This window comes from Diabrotica undecimpunctata, chromosome 6 (genome assembly GCF_040954645.1).
Source record: "Diabrotica undecimpunctata isolate CICGRU chromosome 6, icDiaUnde3, whole genome shotgun sequence".
Lineage (NCBI taxonomy): Eukaryota > Metazoa > Arthropoda > Insecta > Coleoptera > Chrysomelidae > Diabrotica > Diabrotica undecimpunctata.
The window spans coordinates 106,706,642-106,721,964 of record NC_092808.1 but is presented as its reverse complement, the minus strand read 5'-3'; the positions used below and the strand labels follow the sequence as shown (position 1 = coordinate 106,721,964).

Here is a 15,323-nt window from a genome sequence, read left to right as displayed (position 1 = left end):
TTATGCCTCTGTGCCAATTTTGATAGCAATTTATAAATATACAGGGAAACTATTAGCAAAAAACGAAAAACAAAAATTAACTTTAACACCCTGTATCTTTTTTCTCAGCAACATTTTATTAAGGCATATTTGGCCCGATAGCCATATTTTGGTCCAAATAACCTGTCCTTAGTCTATGTCCCAATAGTTCTGACTCACCCTGTATGTGTATAAATAGAACGACACGAAGAGACAGAATAGGACAAAATGTAACGATCAACACCTTCAATTTTGAAAGAGTACAACGTTTTAAGTATCTGGGGGCCGTAATCACAGCTGACAACGATGTTACTGAAGAAATAAAAGACAGAATCCAATCTGCAAATCGCTGTCTATTCGCACTGGATAAGCTCATAAAATCAAAAAATCTAACAAGAAGTTCAAAGATCGAAATCTATAAATCCATCGTCAGACCTGTAATAACATACGGATGCGAAACGTGGACCATGACCAAAGCAAACGAAGAAAAGCTCAGACGCTTTGAACGAAAAATACTTGAAAAAATTTTCGGACCTCGCCATGACATCACCACAAACCAGTATAAGATCAGAACCAATATCGAATTAAAAGCACTCTACAATGACGCCGATATTGTCCAAGAAATTAAATCACAGCGACTAAGATGGGCAGGCCACGTGCACAGACTGCATAACGACAGACTTGTAAAACTGGTATGGGAAGAGATTCCCACAGGCAAAAGACCACTCGGACGTCCCAGAATGCGATGGAGAGATAACATCCAAGCAGATCTCCCGGAAAATGATCATTCCATTTGACCCTAGGTTGATGGAAGACCGAACAAATTGGAAAAAAGTTTTTACAAGTACAAGTTTCATGAAAGAGAATCCTAAACTGAATTATAAAATGAATTACAACACAAATGATAAGAAATGCAATTCTAGCTAATCGGAGATATGTTGAAACAGTATATGCGTCTTGGGCAATGTCCTATAATTATTTGCATACACTGCCGATTATTCACTATAACTCCTTTCCCCTTAAAATGAAGCTCCTTCAAGAAGTTGAATTTTATTTTCTTGTTGCTTTCCTCTGTTGTTTTCTTTTGTAAATAAAATATAATAAAGATAGAAATTTTGTATTTATCGTCGGAATAGGAAATGGTCCATTGGCATGCGTTTCTTTAAGTTCCAGTGATTTAAGGTTAATTTTAATTGGTACAATTTTGGTGGGATTAAATTGAATTTTTGGTTTGTTTATTATAAGCGGTAGTCCATATGTTTTTTTCTAAAAAGACCAATTCTTGATTTCTATATTGATTTTCAATTTTTCAAATTGTTCCTGATCTTTATTCCATATTCATTCATTTTTTGAAATGCTACCTTAACCTTGTTTACTTCTGATGTTGCTTCTTTTGCCTTCATTCTGATCTTTATCTGTATCATACGTTTAGTTTTGTCCATGTTATCGTTAATATATATTTCTTTTCCCTTAATTTCTCTGTTTACTCTTGCTTTTCATTATTGTTTCTTTGTCCGTTGCGTTTAGAAGCTGAATTAGGCAGGCTTTATTTCGAAATTTCCTTGCGCTCTTGATCGTTGTATTAATTTTTAGTGAAGTGCTTAAGAAATCTTTTACATTCTTTTATTATAGTCGTCATTTTATTACATATTTATATATTTTATTACAGTCTTCTATTTCTACTCCCTGTAGTATTTTCGTCTTTTGTCGTTTTCCATTCTATTATTTTATTTTCCAATTATTCCACTTTTGTTTGGTTTATCTGTTTTCCTGTTTCAGCTTGTCATTTTCTTGTCTGAGTTCCTGCATTTCAGCTATATACTCTTTTTGCTCTTCCCGCAGTTCTCTTATTTATGTATATTGTTAGCATATTTAAACTTTCTAGTATTTTTTTCCAGTTTCTTATCCGTTCCATGCGATCGTATTTTTTTACTTCTGCTACATATTCCTCATCTTCCGAATCACCTCCTCTTTTCCTTGTCTTATCTTCCGTGCTATAATCATCGCTGTCCATTTTGTTACGCAGCGTTAAATGGACACACCCGTTTCAACCACTCGAAAGTATGCCTACTTATCCACGTACCAAAATTTTTAGTTTTCACTAGTTTAACTGATAACTGGTAATCTCACTTTTTTCGTCCGTGGAATGTTTTATATCAATGTAATGTATTGTTGATGTCTAAATTACCTTCAGATTTTTGCTACAATATTTAAATCTTACCTTATTAACATATTCTGTATTTAATTTTGGCTACACCGCGCGATAATCGGGTAAGATGCAGGCGAAAAATTAAACACTTTGTTTACTATCTAATGGCACGTTGTCAAAAACCTATTTATTATATATGCCTGTGAAAAATAAGAGTAGAGGCAGGCCAAGACCGTGGTGTAGACGAACACGCGAGGAAAATTGGTTAGACAAATTGCCAACGATTTAAATAAAAAATATAATTACTTTGAAATTATATACATTTTATTACTAATTTTTATCATTTTTATACACAATTTGGCCTAAATTAAGAAACTTAACCTATATTAGGTACAACAAAAATGAACTAAACGTTACAGTGGCAAATTATTTTTTAACCCAACAAAAGATGTCCACAAAAAACGTTTACCGATTGTTTGACGTAAATATAAATTAATATTTAAATTTTACGTACATGCTATCTTTGAAGGAGAATTAAAAAAGCAAAAAATATTACATATTCAATAATTGATAAAATATTACGTTTGTATACCTTAATTGTCTAAGATCAGTGTCCAAGATAGTGTGGTTTACGTAGGAAAAATATCGATATACCTAAGTATATATGATATACATCATTAAGATATTTAAATAAGTAGGTATAATTGGTTTTCTACCAAGGCTAACCGGAGAACTGGGAGTAAGTGAAAAAATCGGAAGGATATGAAATAGATAATGGAGTGAAACACAGGGAGAATTCATTGCTTTTTGTAGTTAATATTGATTAAATAGGGAATCAGACAGGGATGTTTTGTTTGACACAAATGATGTTGTCACAAGTAATAAAAAGATTTTAATATGATTTTTCTTTTTAGAAACTAAGATTTTGTTAAAGCATGTGATCTCTGATAAGTTACTAATAATCTCAACATTTAGCCATTAATCAATTTGCGCGTATTTTTTAAATGGAGAAAAGCATGTAGAAATTTCCAAAAACTTCATTATCAAGACAAATATTTTCTTCTAGAATGATATTTATGGTTACGCCTGCCTAAACTGAAGAAATAACCTTTATGCTGGCAATATTTTTTAATATCCAGGAATTGTAGATTTTTAGTTGCATATTTCGATTAACTTTTTCATGCTCATATCCCATTCGTATCCATGCTTCTAACATTTGTTCGTCATTATTGATGTCTCACATTTTTTTGTTTCACATGGATATGACACAAAAGTAATTAAAACACTCTTTTATAGGTATATCAAAGGAATAAAACTTGCTCAATGAATTAGTTATTTAGAAAATCGATAGTTTTTTAACAATACATAATTCAAAATAAAGGTATACATTAAGTGATTAAAATTATCAAAAGTGTTTTTCTTCCTCATAATTGGTATATAGCCGGATATTTATGAATTTTCGGTATTTATCCAGGTATCCCAGGTACATACCCCAAGTTATAAATACCTGGCTATTTTACATCACCATACAAGACTAAAATAAAATGTTGTAATAGTGACTAGAGGAAAATTTTCTTGTACTGTTGCGGATCAGATGTGATATATCCTTAATTACATAGAGAATTGGTGTATGAAAGAGAACCTCTCTTTAAACCTTTCTAAAACTAAACTAGTACCTTTTACTCATAGGAGGAAGCTTACTTGATTGAATGAGCTGAAATTATTTGTAAAAGAACTAGAAAGAACCAATGAGGTCCATTATCTGGATTCCAAACTCAATTGGAACACGCATATTAATAACATAACCAACAGGGTTATGCGCGAACTGCAGACAAGTTGTAGGTAAAACCTGAGGGCTGAAACCAAAAGTGATATGTTAGGGTTATACATCAGTGATACGACCGACAGTTACATATGGTTCAGTACTTTCAGACGGCTTTGCAATCTTGCGTGACCTCTCCCACCACCCTACAAAGACAAGCGCTTCTAAATATGACAGGAGCCTTCAATAGTGAGGAACGACATTTTTAGAGGTTATCACAAGTCTTCCCCTGCTCGAATTATATATTTCGGCAGTAGTCTTTATAGTCCTAGTCCTGAGACTTAAAGCAAACAATACTTGGAGGCCGAATTAATTATTGAATAGCCACACAAATACCACTGTGACTATACTCGAGGAATCCATCTTTCAGATGAACTCAGATATGATGAGACCAGAAGTAATTTTCACTGAGAAAATTAACAATAATATACCATCTAGAGAACAAAAAGTCGCAAATATTAACAGGGATGGATGGACATTCACTGATGAATTTAAAACTGCCCATGGTACTGGGTCAGGAGTCTTTGGACAAACATGTAATTATAACAAATCTTAAAGCCTAGGTCACTATACAACAACTGTGGTCCAGGTTGAGGTTTTTACTTTGGTAGATCTACCAATGGGGAAACTGTTGGCCTTAGTTGAGGCCACAGGACTTATTTGAGTTTAATGGGAAAAAAAACAGGGTTTGGTACAAATGTCTTATGACTAAGTGCCAGAGATTTAAGTGTCTCGCCTGAACTAAGAAGAAGAAGATAAGCACATACAGTACTATTTAAATACTGGTTAACAAAGTAGGTACAGGTCATGTTTATACAAGACTGGAAGAGGTCACGAAATACAGGACAGGAAGGAAATTAGAGGAAACCTACTTTTCTAACAAAAGATCACAGCTTTGCATCTGATGTAACGCCGACCTGGCAAGTAAATATGTAATAACACTTGTAGACAGTTCCTTAGACCTTCAACGAAATTACCTTGAAATGTTTTTGTACTTAAAACAATAGAACTCAAAACTTCTTATACCACTTGCATGATAAAATAATCGATTTTGCCGCAGTAATTGGCATGCTTCTATTCTAAGTAATGCTTCTGTAGTCTCATAAAATAACAAATATCTTATAATACAATACAAAAATCAATAATATTTACAATAATGTCTAAATGGTAACATTTTTTGGGACATTTGTTTGTTTTTTTAAATATTATCCAACATGAGTTTTTCTTAAATATAAAAAACTTTTATCTTGTTCAGTGTATATCTAAAAATAAATATATAAATTTTTCAAAAATTTTTAACAACCTTAGCTCAGTCAACAAGTATAAAATCACATCTTACCACAATTAATTTTATTTCTAATTTCTATTTTACAACACAATTAAGGTACAAAAATTAATAAAAGCAACATTATACGAAAACTAACACGCGGGATCCGACCCTGGGCGGTACGAATAGGTGAAAATAAGTCAGCATATTACAGCAGTTTCGAGTGTTGAAAATGGAAAAAATTATTCATAAAGAAGATCTAGAATCTATAGAAACTCTGTTTTGATTTCCACTATAAAGAAATGGGCAACCGAATTTAAAGGTGGCCGTGAGAACATTGTAAGATGATCAACGCAAAGGATGTCCAAAAACTGACACACCGGAAATCATCGACAAAGAGCCATGCTATGGTTTTGGACGATAGGATGTCAAAGAAAGAGAAGGATGCGTAAGATGCTCACTTTGGATCTCAAACACATTCGTATGACAGTATTGAAAAGGGCTTGGCGTGTTTAAATAAAAACCAAAGTGAATTTTTTAATCGATATTCTACATGGATTCAACATTAGACATCAGAAATCGACAGCAGTCTTAACAGTAAATAGAAAGCGGTTATTCAGCTCAAAAATGGCAAAAATTGTATCAGGAGCGGGAAAGGTAATTGGATCGGTGGTTTAGAATGAGAAAGAATTTGGCTATTAACTGTATTGAAAAAGGTGAAATAGTAACCGGAGAAGTTACAACGGGAGAATTCCCAATGGTTGGCTGTATTGCATATTTTAAAAAAACTTACAATGGAATATAAACTTTTGATGTAATTGGCATATTTTTAAAATTAAGACTCAAAATATCCAAAATTGAAAAAGATTTAAAAATAGTAAAGTATAGTATTATCAATCTATAATACAACCAAAAGATCACAGAGTAGATAATAAAATTTCACGAACATCTAATTTAATCGGAGATGCTAGATCAAGTACAATAAAGCATCAAACCATTTTGGAATCTTTGGAGATCTGTTTAAGACTGATTTTTGCAAATGAATCTGAGTATTTACTGGAAACATTTAAAAGAAATAAGTGACAAAAGAAACTCTAAAAAACTGATAATATTTGTAAAGTGGATATGTGAGATCTAGTAGGGCATGTCATTCAGATAGTGTTATAAGGAATATACCAAGTGTTATAATTATTAATTCCATATAGTGGGGCTACATAGCTACCATTATCAGGGATATTTATGACCAAGACTCTTTTTACTTAAAATTAGATATAAATACACAAACAATAAACGATAAGGATATTTTAACACCTTTGCACTAAGTGCTGGAAAAAATGTTTAATTTGGCAATATACGATGCTAAGTTGAGACTTGATTCCAAACTTTATTTTAACGTACATACAGATCACAAAATATTTCAAAACTATTCTGGTAAATCAGAAAGTTTCTTCGTTGATTTTGCGATGTATATATTATTCAGGTTTAAACAAAAGGCAATGCTTATTATTTAAACGCAATTGATGTGAATAAACATAATATAGTTCGATAACGTTTACATACTTGTTGACTAAATCATCACTTTTTTTTAGTAAATTATTTTCACAAAAACGCAAGTATATGGCGAAAACGCCTTTTCTTTACAAAAATGCAATAACAGTCGTTATGAAAAAGAATCTCAAGAGATTTTTCTTTTCTCGATACGAGAAAACGTCTGTACAGGAGTGTGTAGGATGTCGAAAATTTACAATTAACAAAAAATTAAATTAAATCTAGGTGTGGTCGGAGAAATGTCATTTCTTTTTCAGTCTGCTTACTATCCATTCTAAGCCTGGGTATAACCTAAAACAAAAAATCAGAATTAGGCAAAATAAACATAACAACAAGCTCAAAAATTTTAATTATTGCTCCGAATTAAGTACAAGGACGAAAATTATGCCATCATTGTGAATTTGTAGCTTTTACTAATGTCAAAAAATGGGTCGTCAATTGAAGAGTTCGGTCGGACAACGATGTACGTTACAAATTGTCATAAATCGAGTTTAAATGTATATACTGGTCTAAGAAGTCAGTATTATCGGCAGCATAATACAATTTGCTAAAATCTCAGTAGGTGTAATGCAAGTTCGCGTCCGTAGTAGAATATTACACGTGCACCCTGAGTAATGCTAAATAAACTAGCATTATAGGCAGCTAGATAAGCTAGAATCTTTGGATCTCCTGGCAATAACACATTACGATAATAAGATATGCCTTCAACCGACAACTTAAACGGACCTTCTCAGGACCACGCAACCAAAGGAATCGGACCAAGCGTCTGTATTTAAATGTAGAAGGCAGTAGATGTATAGCGTTCCTTCTGGACCGGAAGTGACGTCACACGTCGATCGTCAAGCGTACGTATCCTCATGTATCAAAGCCACGCACCTCGTGACGTAGGAACGTGCCTCGCATCGAGCAAAAAGACAAAAGAGGGAATCTAATCGTTATGAAAAGGCGACCAAAAAAGTGGCCTCTGATGGCGGACATATCCGGAAATGCGAATGCGCCAAATTTAAATTTTCCGACACTTATTAACAGTGGCTATAAAATAGTTTTCAGAATGTGTCTTAGACGAGAAAATTTTAATTAAATATTAACGATAACAGTCTAAAATGTGAAACAATTGTTAAAAAACTTCAATATAAATAAGATTTCATGTGACAGTTGGGACAAATAATAACATCATCATCATCATTCAATCTTCGCTTATCCACTGCTGGACATAGATCTCCCTCATAATTTTCCATCTATTTCGATCTTGTGCCTCTTGCATCCAATTCCTATGACAACGTTTTAGATCGTCAGTCGAACGTGTTGGTGGACGACCTCTGCTTCGGTAGGCATCATCTCTTGGTCTCCATTCCAGTATCCGCTTTGTCCATCTATTATCTGTCATTCGAGCCACGTGACCTGCCCAGTTCCATTTCAGTGTTGCTACTCTCTCTACTGCATCAGCCACTCCTGTTCTTCGTCGTAGCTGGCGATTTGGGATCTTGTCTCGTAGTGAAACGCCCAACATAGCACGCTCCATCGCCCTTTGACACACACGGATCTTTTGAACTGTTCTCCTTATCATGGTCAACGTTTCCGCACCGTAAGTTAACACTGATGCGGAAACGTTGACCATGACAATAATAACATAACCCAACTAAATTTGATTTCTTAAACGAGGAAAGACTCTCTTTCCTTGTTTAATTTGGCCTCTCAAGATGGCACTTCCTGTCTAACAATACTTTTGCCCCCACAACTTTTACATTCCCTCTTTGGTCTTTTTGCTCGATGGTGCCTCGTGTCTCGAGGCCACGCCCCTCGACCAATGGTGACGTAGGAACGTGCCTCGTGTCTCTAGGCCACGCCCCTCGGCCAATGATGGCATAGGAACGTCCCCCCATGTCTTGCTGACCAATGGTGGACGTCCTCGTGACGTCGGAACGTGTCGTCGACCAATGGCAGCATAGCAGCGTCAGTGGTGGGAGTAGCAACACCCCCAGCGACCAATGACAGCTTAGAATTTGAATAAACATCATAGAAATGGCGGTATAGCGATGAGGGACCAATGGCAGCATAGCAGCGTCAGTAGAGGGAATAGCAACACCCCCAGTGACCAATGGTGACATAGTAACGCGAGACACGAGGCACGTTCCTACGTCACAAGGGGGCGTGGCTTTGATACATGAGGATACGTACGCTTGACGATCGACGTGTGACGTCACTTCCGGTCCAGAAGGAACGCTATACATCTACTGAAGGCATTTTTATTTCACCTTGTACATCATAAGAACCGAAAATGGTTCATACTCTTTTTGCGTTCTAAAATTAATAATCTAAATAATTTTGTAGTCTGTTTATAAGTAGTCAAGTGCTCTATCGAGATGAAATATTAATTGTCTCACTTTTTAATTTCACTTGTCACGCCTATAGAGATTTTAAAAGAAAATGCTGATTCTCGAAGAGGCTCGTTACGCAATGAATAAATAGAAACCAGGGAAATTTCCACTTATTCTCGTGAGAGAAAGAATGTTTACACCGAGTCACTTTCATTTGAGCAGCCGAGAGGTTAGGGCTACTTCAGATTGGTAGTCCGAACCGAAAGTTCGTAGATCGGCGGCAACTTAGTACTTTACCAGTAAAAAATGGGAACAATAATATCAGAGTTAAGTACTACAAGCATTTAAGTACACATAGTGTCATTTTAAGAGCATGCAATAGCAGCTAAGCAGAAATTAAATTTTGTTTAAAGTGAGCAAGGGCGGCTGTGACAGGGAGGCGCTAGGAGCACTGAGCTCCCGGTTTCTGTGACAGGAGGCGCTAGGAGCACTGAGCTCCCGGTTTCCAACTAACTCACTCAATGTAGTAGATATCTCCTACAATTTATTTTCAATGAATTTTTCTTTATTTAAAATGCTAATAAATGTATTTTGCAGCATTGCCAGGCCCAAAATATTTATTTCCCAAATTGTGTTTTAAAAGTTGCTAGATTTTCAACAGAATTCCCCAGATTTATATATTTCAGTTTTTAACCAATCTTCTCCTACATGTATGTAACGCGTGTTGCGCTGTGTGTTGCCTGCCATGTAGGTTACCGATATTATATTCAGCCATATGAGTTTTGAAATCTTCTTGTTTGTTTCTAGCTTCTGTTATATGGCGTATATTCATATTATACACGGATTATATGACATATGACACAAGCTCGAAACAAATGAGAAGCGTTGTAAAGTAATATTAATTAATACTTAAGTCTTGATAATTTTATTTGTTTCTTGTGAGTCGGGGAACTCCGGACCTACATTGGTGGTTCATAATAGATGACAGTGTCAGGGAACCCCAGGCAATATCATTGTTCGCGGTAGCGCCAATTCACCAAGCTGTATTGAGTGTAGCATGTATGTGGAATCAGTCACCGCGAACTTATCTTGTTGAAGTTTATTTAATATTCACAGGATTACGGGACATTCAAAAATAACTATTTTTTACTAAATTTAATAACATAACATATAGAGAGTTTGATTTCCCCAGATATTAGTCATTTTAAAAAAGTTTGTCTCCATTCCCCAAAGATTCTCAATTTTCCCCAGTTCTGAGGAAAAATCCCCACACCTGGCATCCCTGCTTGAAAGTTATCCAAAGCCTATACATTCACCCAATGCGATGGGCAATTGTTCCAGCGACCGGCACAGTGCTGTCAAGTTAGAAAATTATTGGGCGGTAGATGATAAATTGCCATGTCCGAAATAAAAAATATCCTTAGATGCAGGTAGTAACTGGCAACGTTGCAATATTTCCATTAATCTTATGTATTTAGCTACGGACCGCAGAGACACCGCCCGAGATATTAAGTTTTCGGTCTGTAAGTGTACAATTCTCAATTCTGAAATAATTATTGTCGATATTCGATAATTTCATATGGCAAAAATTATTAATAGTGTAAGCTTTATTATAAAACAAATACTTTGAACTTCGAAAAACGCTTAAATATAAAACAATTACCTAGACCTCCTAGACCAAAATTGGACATAATTCAGGTGGGACAAAGTGGTAATAGAACTTTTAATCGAAAATTCAACGAGAAACATTTGCTAGAAGACTGATTATCCGGTTGTGAGGAGATAAATCGCTTTTATTGTTTTAAGTGTTTATTGTTTTCACCTAAAGTGGACGAGGCTTGGACTATCCGGGGTGGGTGTAAATGATATTAAACATCTTTCAGAGAAAATTAAAAAACATAGCATTAGTTCTAAACATATCCATTATTGTATTGAATACCAATCATTAGGGTCAGTAAATATTCAATCACAGTTAGATTCGGCTTCTAAAAGATCAATAAAGAAACATAACGAGATAGTGGCCAAAAACAGGTATTATAATCGAGTGCATTAAATTTTGTGGAGCGTTTGAATTGGCTCTAAGAGGCCACGATGAAAGTTTGACATTTACGAAACTTTGAGTATTTCGTGGACTTATCAACTTAATGAGAGAAGTTGACACTATATTACAAAAACATTTAACCGAAAATATTACAACCTTTTTTTGGGTAACTTCAAAAACTATTCAAAACGAACTGCTGCATTCAGTGTTATATATCGCTCGAGGATTAATAAGCAAAAAGGTAGAAATGGCTCCTTAGGTGGCAATCAAGGCTGATGAGACTACGGACGCTTCCGTTTAAGATCAAATGGTTTTAAATTTGAGATATATCCTTGGCAACCAAATCTTTGAACGATTTTGGGGATATTTTTTACCTGATTCGCATAATGCAGAGGTCACTAGTAAGTGGAGCAATTTTGGACCAACTTAATAATTTAAAATTGAACAATACTAATAAGTTAACTGGTCAAAGTTATGATGACGCCGCTGTCATGTCAGGCAAAATGAATGGAGTTTAATGAATAATTTGACGTTCTTTTACGTATGCTCGTTTTATCCATTGATATTCACACCAGTTCAATTTGCTTCGAAGGCAGCTTCTGAGCATAAACTGGTAAAAGTCTTTCTTGCTAACTTAGCTAGATTTTCGTCCTTCTTTTCTCGTTCTCCGAAACGTATGAATGTACTGAACAATGTTGTAAAGAAACGTCTCCCGCGGAAGATCGGATACTCGTTAAGCATTCAACATCTGAGCTGTAATCACCATCTTCAGTCACAAAGACGATCTCATGCAATATTTTGATAAAATTATTGAAAAGAAACGAGATACTCAAACCGTTCAACAAGTTCCGGGCTTACTTATGTTATTGACAGACGAAATGTTTTTATATTGGCTAAATTTCTTTAATAACATTATGCCGCACGTTGAGATTCTTTATTATGAACTCCAAATGAGAGCTGTAGATCCTGCAAGAATTCAAATATTTATACAAGAATTTAAAAATTAAATTCAAATTATCACAGATAAGATAATAATTGACGACAATAGTCCAAGCTTTTCGGCCGGAAAAAGGAAACGAACCCAGGACAACGTGACGGTGAAGGAAATTTGTGATCTAATAAGGCTCACTATTGAGGATTGATTTTCATTCACGGCCCATTTAACTCTTACGGCACTATTTGATCCCAAATAATTTCTTGATTACAACCCCGAACTTGATTACTTTTCCCGAAGAAAAACTCTGATTGATCTTATTTTGCAAGCCAGAAAACACGTCAGATTGAACTGAATTATAAATCTTGCGTCTAAAATACAATAGTGCTAATTAGAAACTGTTAAGGTATAAGACAATTTTTTATATTGGAGTGGTAATTTGCTTGGAAGTATTGTGAACTTATATCTACTAATAAACCAGGACTATTCACTAGAATCCTTAGGTACATGGGTAAGTTTGTTGAGAAAATGTAGCTAGCAATATTTATCTTTTACTAACATTTTTTGGTTGTTCATAATTTCGTATTTGCCGCTCAAAATAATAGTGCTCCACCGCTAATTTTACGCACGAGCCGCCACTGAAAGTGAGTGTAATGCCGATTAGATGTTAAATAAGCAAAGTTCTTTGTAAGTTTTATTAAATTAATTTAAAACCTGTCAAAAAAATCTTGGAGATACAGTTGCTGAATATTTTTTATTTTTGATCTAAGGAAATATACCTGGTTTTATTTTTAATTTTTGTTCAATATGCATTTAGTGCAGTACTACGTTTTTTGTATAGGGAATGTCTCACATTTTTTTTGTATTTCAGAATAACCTTTGTTTTTGTGTACAACTCAAAAGTTTGTATGTTCAGTACTCTAGTATTTTGTTCAGCTATATTTGTAGGTATATTTTATTAGATAGTAAGTTATCATACCGATATATCATGATACTGTAAATGCCACATAGGAAGATCCAACCTCGTGCATGTGGCAGGTGCCGACTGTATCCGAATAGGTGGACAGTGGCGTCATTATGCTTTTTATATAATTAACGGCACCGAAGTTACCGCTGCGCTACTGACAGCGTGGATAAATATGTAAGCAAGGCGCTCGGATAGAATCGGTACGAAAATAAGGATTTGCGCTGGGTCTTCGTAACTGGCGCGTACTATATGCTATTAACTGAGGTCATGTCATAATATTTTTGACTATTTTTGCTATTTAAATTCACACTTCAGCTTTATCCAGTTATAAACGTATTCCATATAATTCTAGAAATATTTTTGTTTAAAAACTGACTTGGTTGCATTGGACTTTGCATTGTCCTCTCATAATCTTCCTTTCTTTTGAGAAAATGTCTATTATTATTTAATAATAAGATAATTCAAACAGGAATTTAGATCGATAATATAAGGTATTTTCTGTTTCTTTTTGACTATGTAGGGTAGATCGGGGCTAGTTGTGACAGGGGCATGTTGTGACAAATAGTTTTATAGACTAACCATAGGTAGCAGCGTCGCCCGGTTACCCAGAATTCCACGTCCGCATGTCCTCAGTCTGTTTGTGTAGTTTGGTTGTGATGCTATGCGTTTCTGCCGCTTTATAAAATTATATGTCATTTCGTTGTAACGAAGTAAAATTTTGCTGTTGTCTTTGAATTGTTATTTCACTTTCAAACCACAAGGTAAGAAACTTATTCTAGTTGTAGTAGATAGTTTGTTTATTTCTCTCTAGTAAGACACAGTTTGGTTTCTATACGACGTGTCAAGGTCTGTGCAAGTGGCTTTATGTAAAATGGCGTACGGTGGGGCTAGTTGTGACGAAAGGCTTGGGGCAGATTGTGACAGTGTCACAACATGCCCCTACTAATTTTAATGCATGTTTATGGGTTTGTTACAGATAATGGTGAGAAATTATAAAAGGAAAACGGAACGTGGTCGGAGTAATATAAACAGTTACGAGTCGGCTTCGTTAGATGTTAAGTCTGGATCGTGTAGTTTAAGGCAAGCAGCTGAAAAATATGGCGTTAACCGGATGTCCTTACTTAGATATATAAAAAAACAACAAACCAATCCAGATGGAGTGGTAGAAATGGGTTACAAAAGACCTCGAATGATATTTTCACAACAACAAGAAGAAGAGCTCTGTGAATATGCTGTTCAGGCAGCGAAAATATTTTATGGTATTAGCCCAAAAGAAATGAAAAGTTTAGCTTTTGAATTTGCTATAGCGAACAAAGTTCTTGTGCCTGAGAATTGGGTAGCAACAAAACACGCCAGTAATGATTGGTTTACAAAGTTCATGCAACGTAACAATAATGTGTCTATTCGTGTTCCTGAGGCTACCAGCTTAAGTCGGAGTACAAGTTTCAACAAGCACAATGTCGGACTCTTTTTTGATAACCTCGAATTAGTATTAAGTCAAAACCATTTTACAGCTAATGATATTTGGAATATAGACGAGACAGGGACTGGGACTGTCCAAAAACCGGTAAAAATCATAGCGAAGAAAGGCGAGAAAAGAGTTGGTGGTGTCACTTCAGCTGAGAGGGGGACCAATGTTACTATGGTTCTTGCTATTAACGCAGAGGGTAACTCAGTTCCTCCTATGTTCGTTTTTCCACGTAAGTTTTACAAGGAGCATTTTGTACGTGATGGGCCAGTAGGTTGTTGTGGTACTGCTAACCCAAGTGGCTGGATAACAGGCCCGGACTTTTTGTTTTTTATGAAGCATTTTGTAAAAAAAGTAAGGTGCTCAAAGAAATCACCGGTTTTAGTTCTGTTAGACAACCACAGTGCTCACCTATATATCGAAGTCCTTGACTATTGTACAGAGCACGGTATTACTCTCTTATCGTTCCCTCCCCATACAACAAATAGACTTCAACCACTGGATGTTTCCGTTTTTGGTCCATTTAAGAAGTTTTTAAACGACGCCATGTGTGGATGGATGAAATCTCATCCTGGAAACACAGTCTCAATTTATGACATCCCAAGTATAGTGAAAACAGCATTACCTAAAGCTGTAACACCAACAAATGTTCAGGCAGGATTTCGTTCTACAGGAATATGGGAATTCAATAGAAACATTTTTAATGAAGAAGACTTTCTGTGTTCTTCGGTGACCGACCGACCTTTGAATAGGCCTATTGACATCGTAGATGGTAATGAGGAAGCCAGTGC

General features: G+C 35.3%; 1 protein-coding gene across 1 annotated transcript in view; it reads right to left on the bottom strand.

The window, feature by feature from the left end:
- Positions 1-2,469: 2,469 nt before the first annotated feature.
- Arl5 (ADP-ribosylation factor-like 5) overlaps positions 2,470-15,323 on the bottom strand; it is a 90,192-nt gene continuing 77,338 nt past the window's right edge. The window contains exon 4 of the mRNA XM_072535073.1: positions 2,470-7,095. Within this exon, the coding sequence (XP_072391174.1) occupies positions 7,047-7,095 (49 nt within the window). The 3' untranslated portion in view covers positions 2,470-7,046. The remainder of the gene's footprint in view (positions 7,096-15,323) is intronic.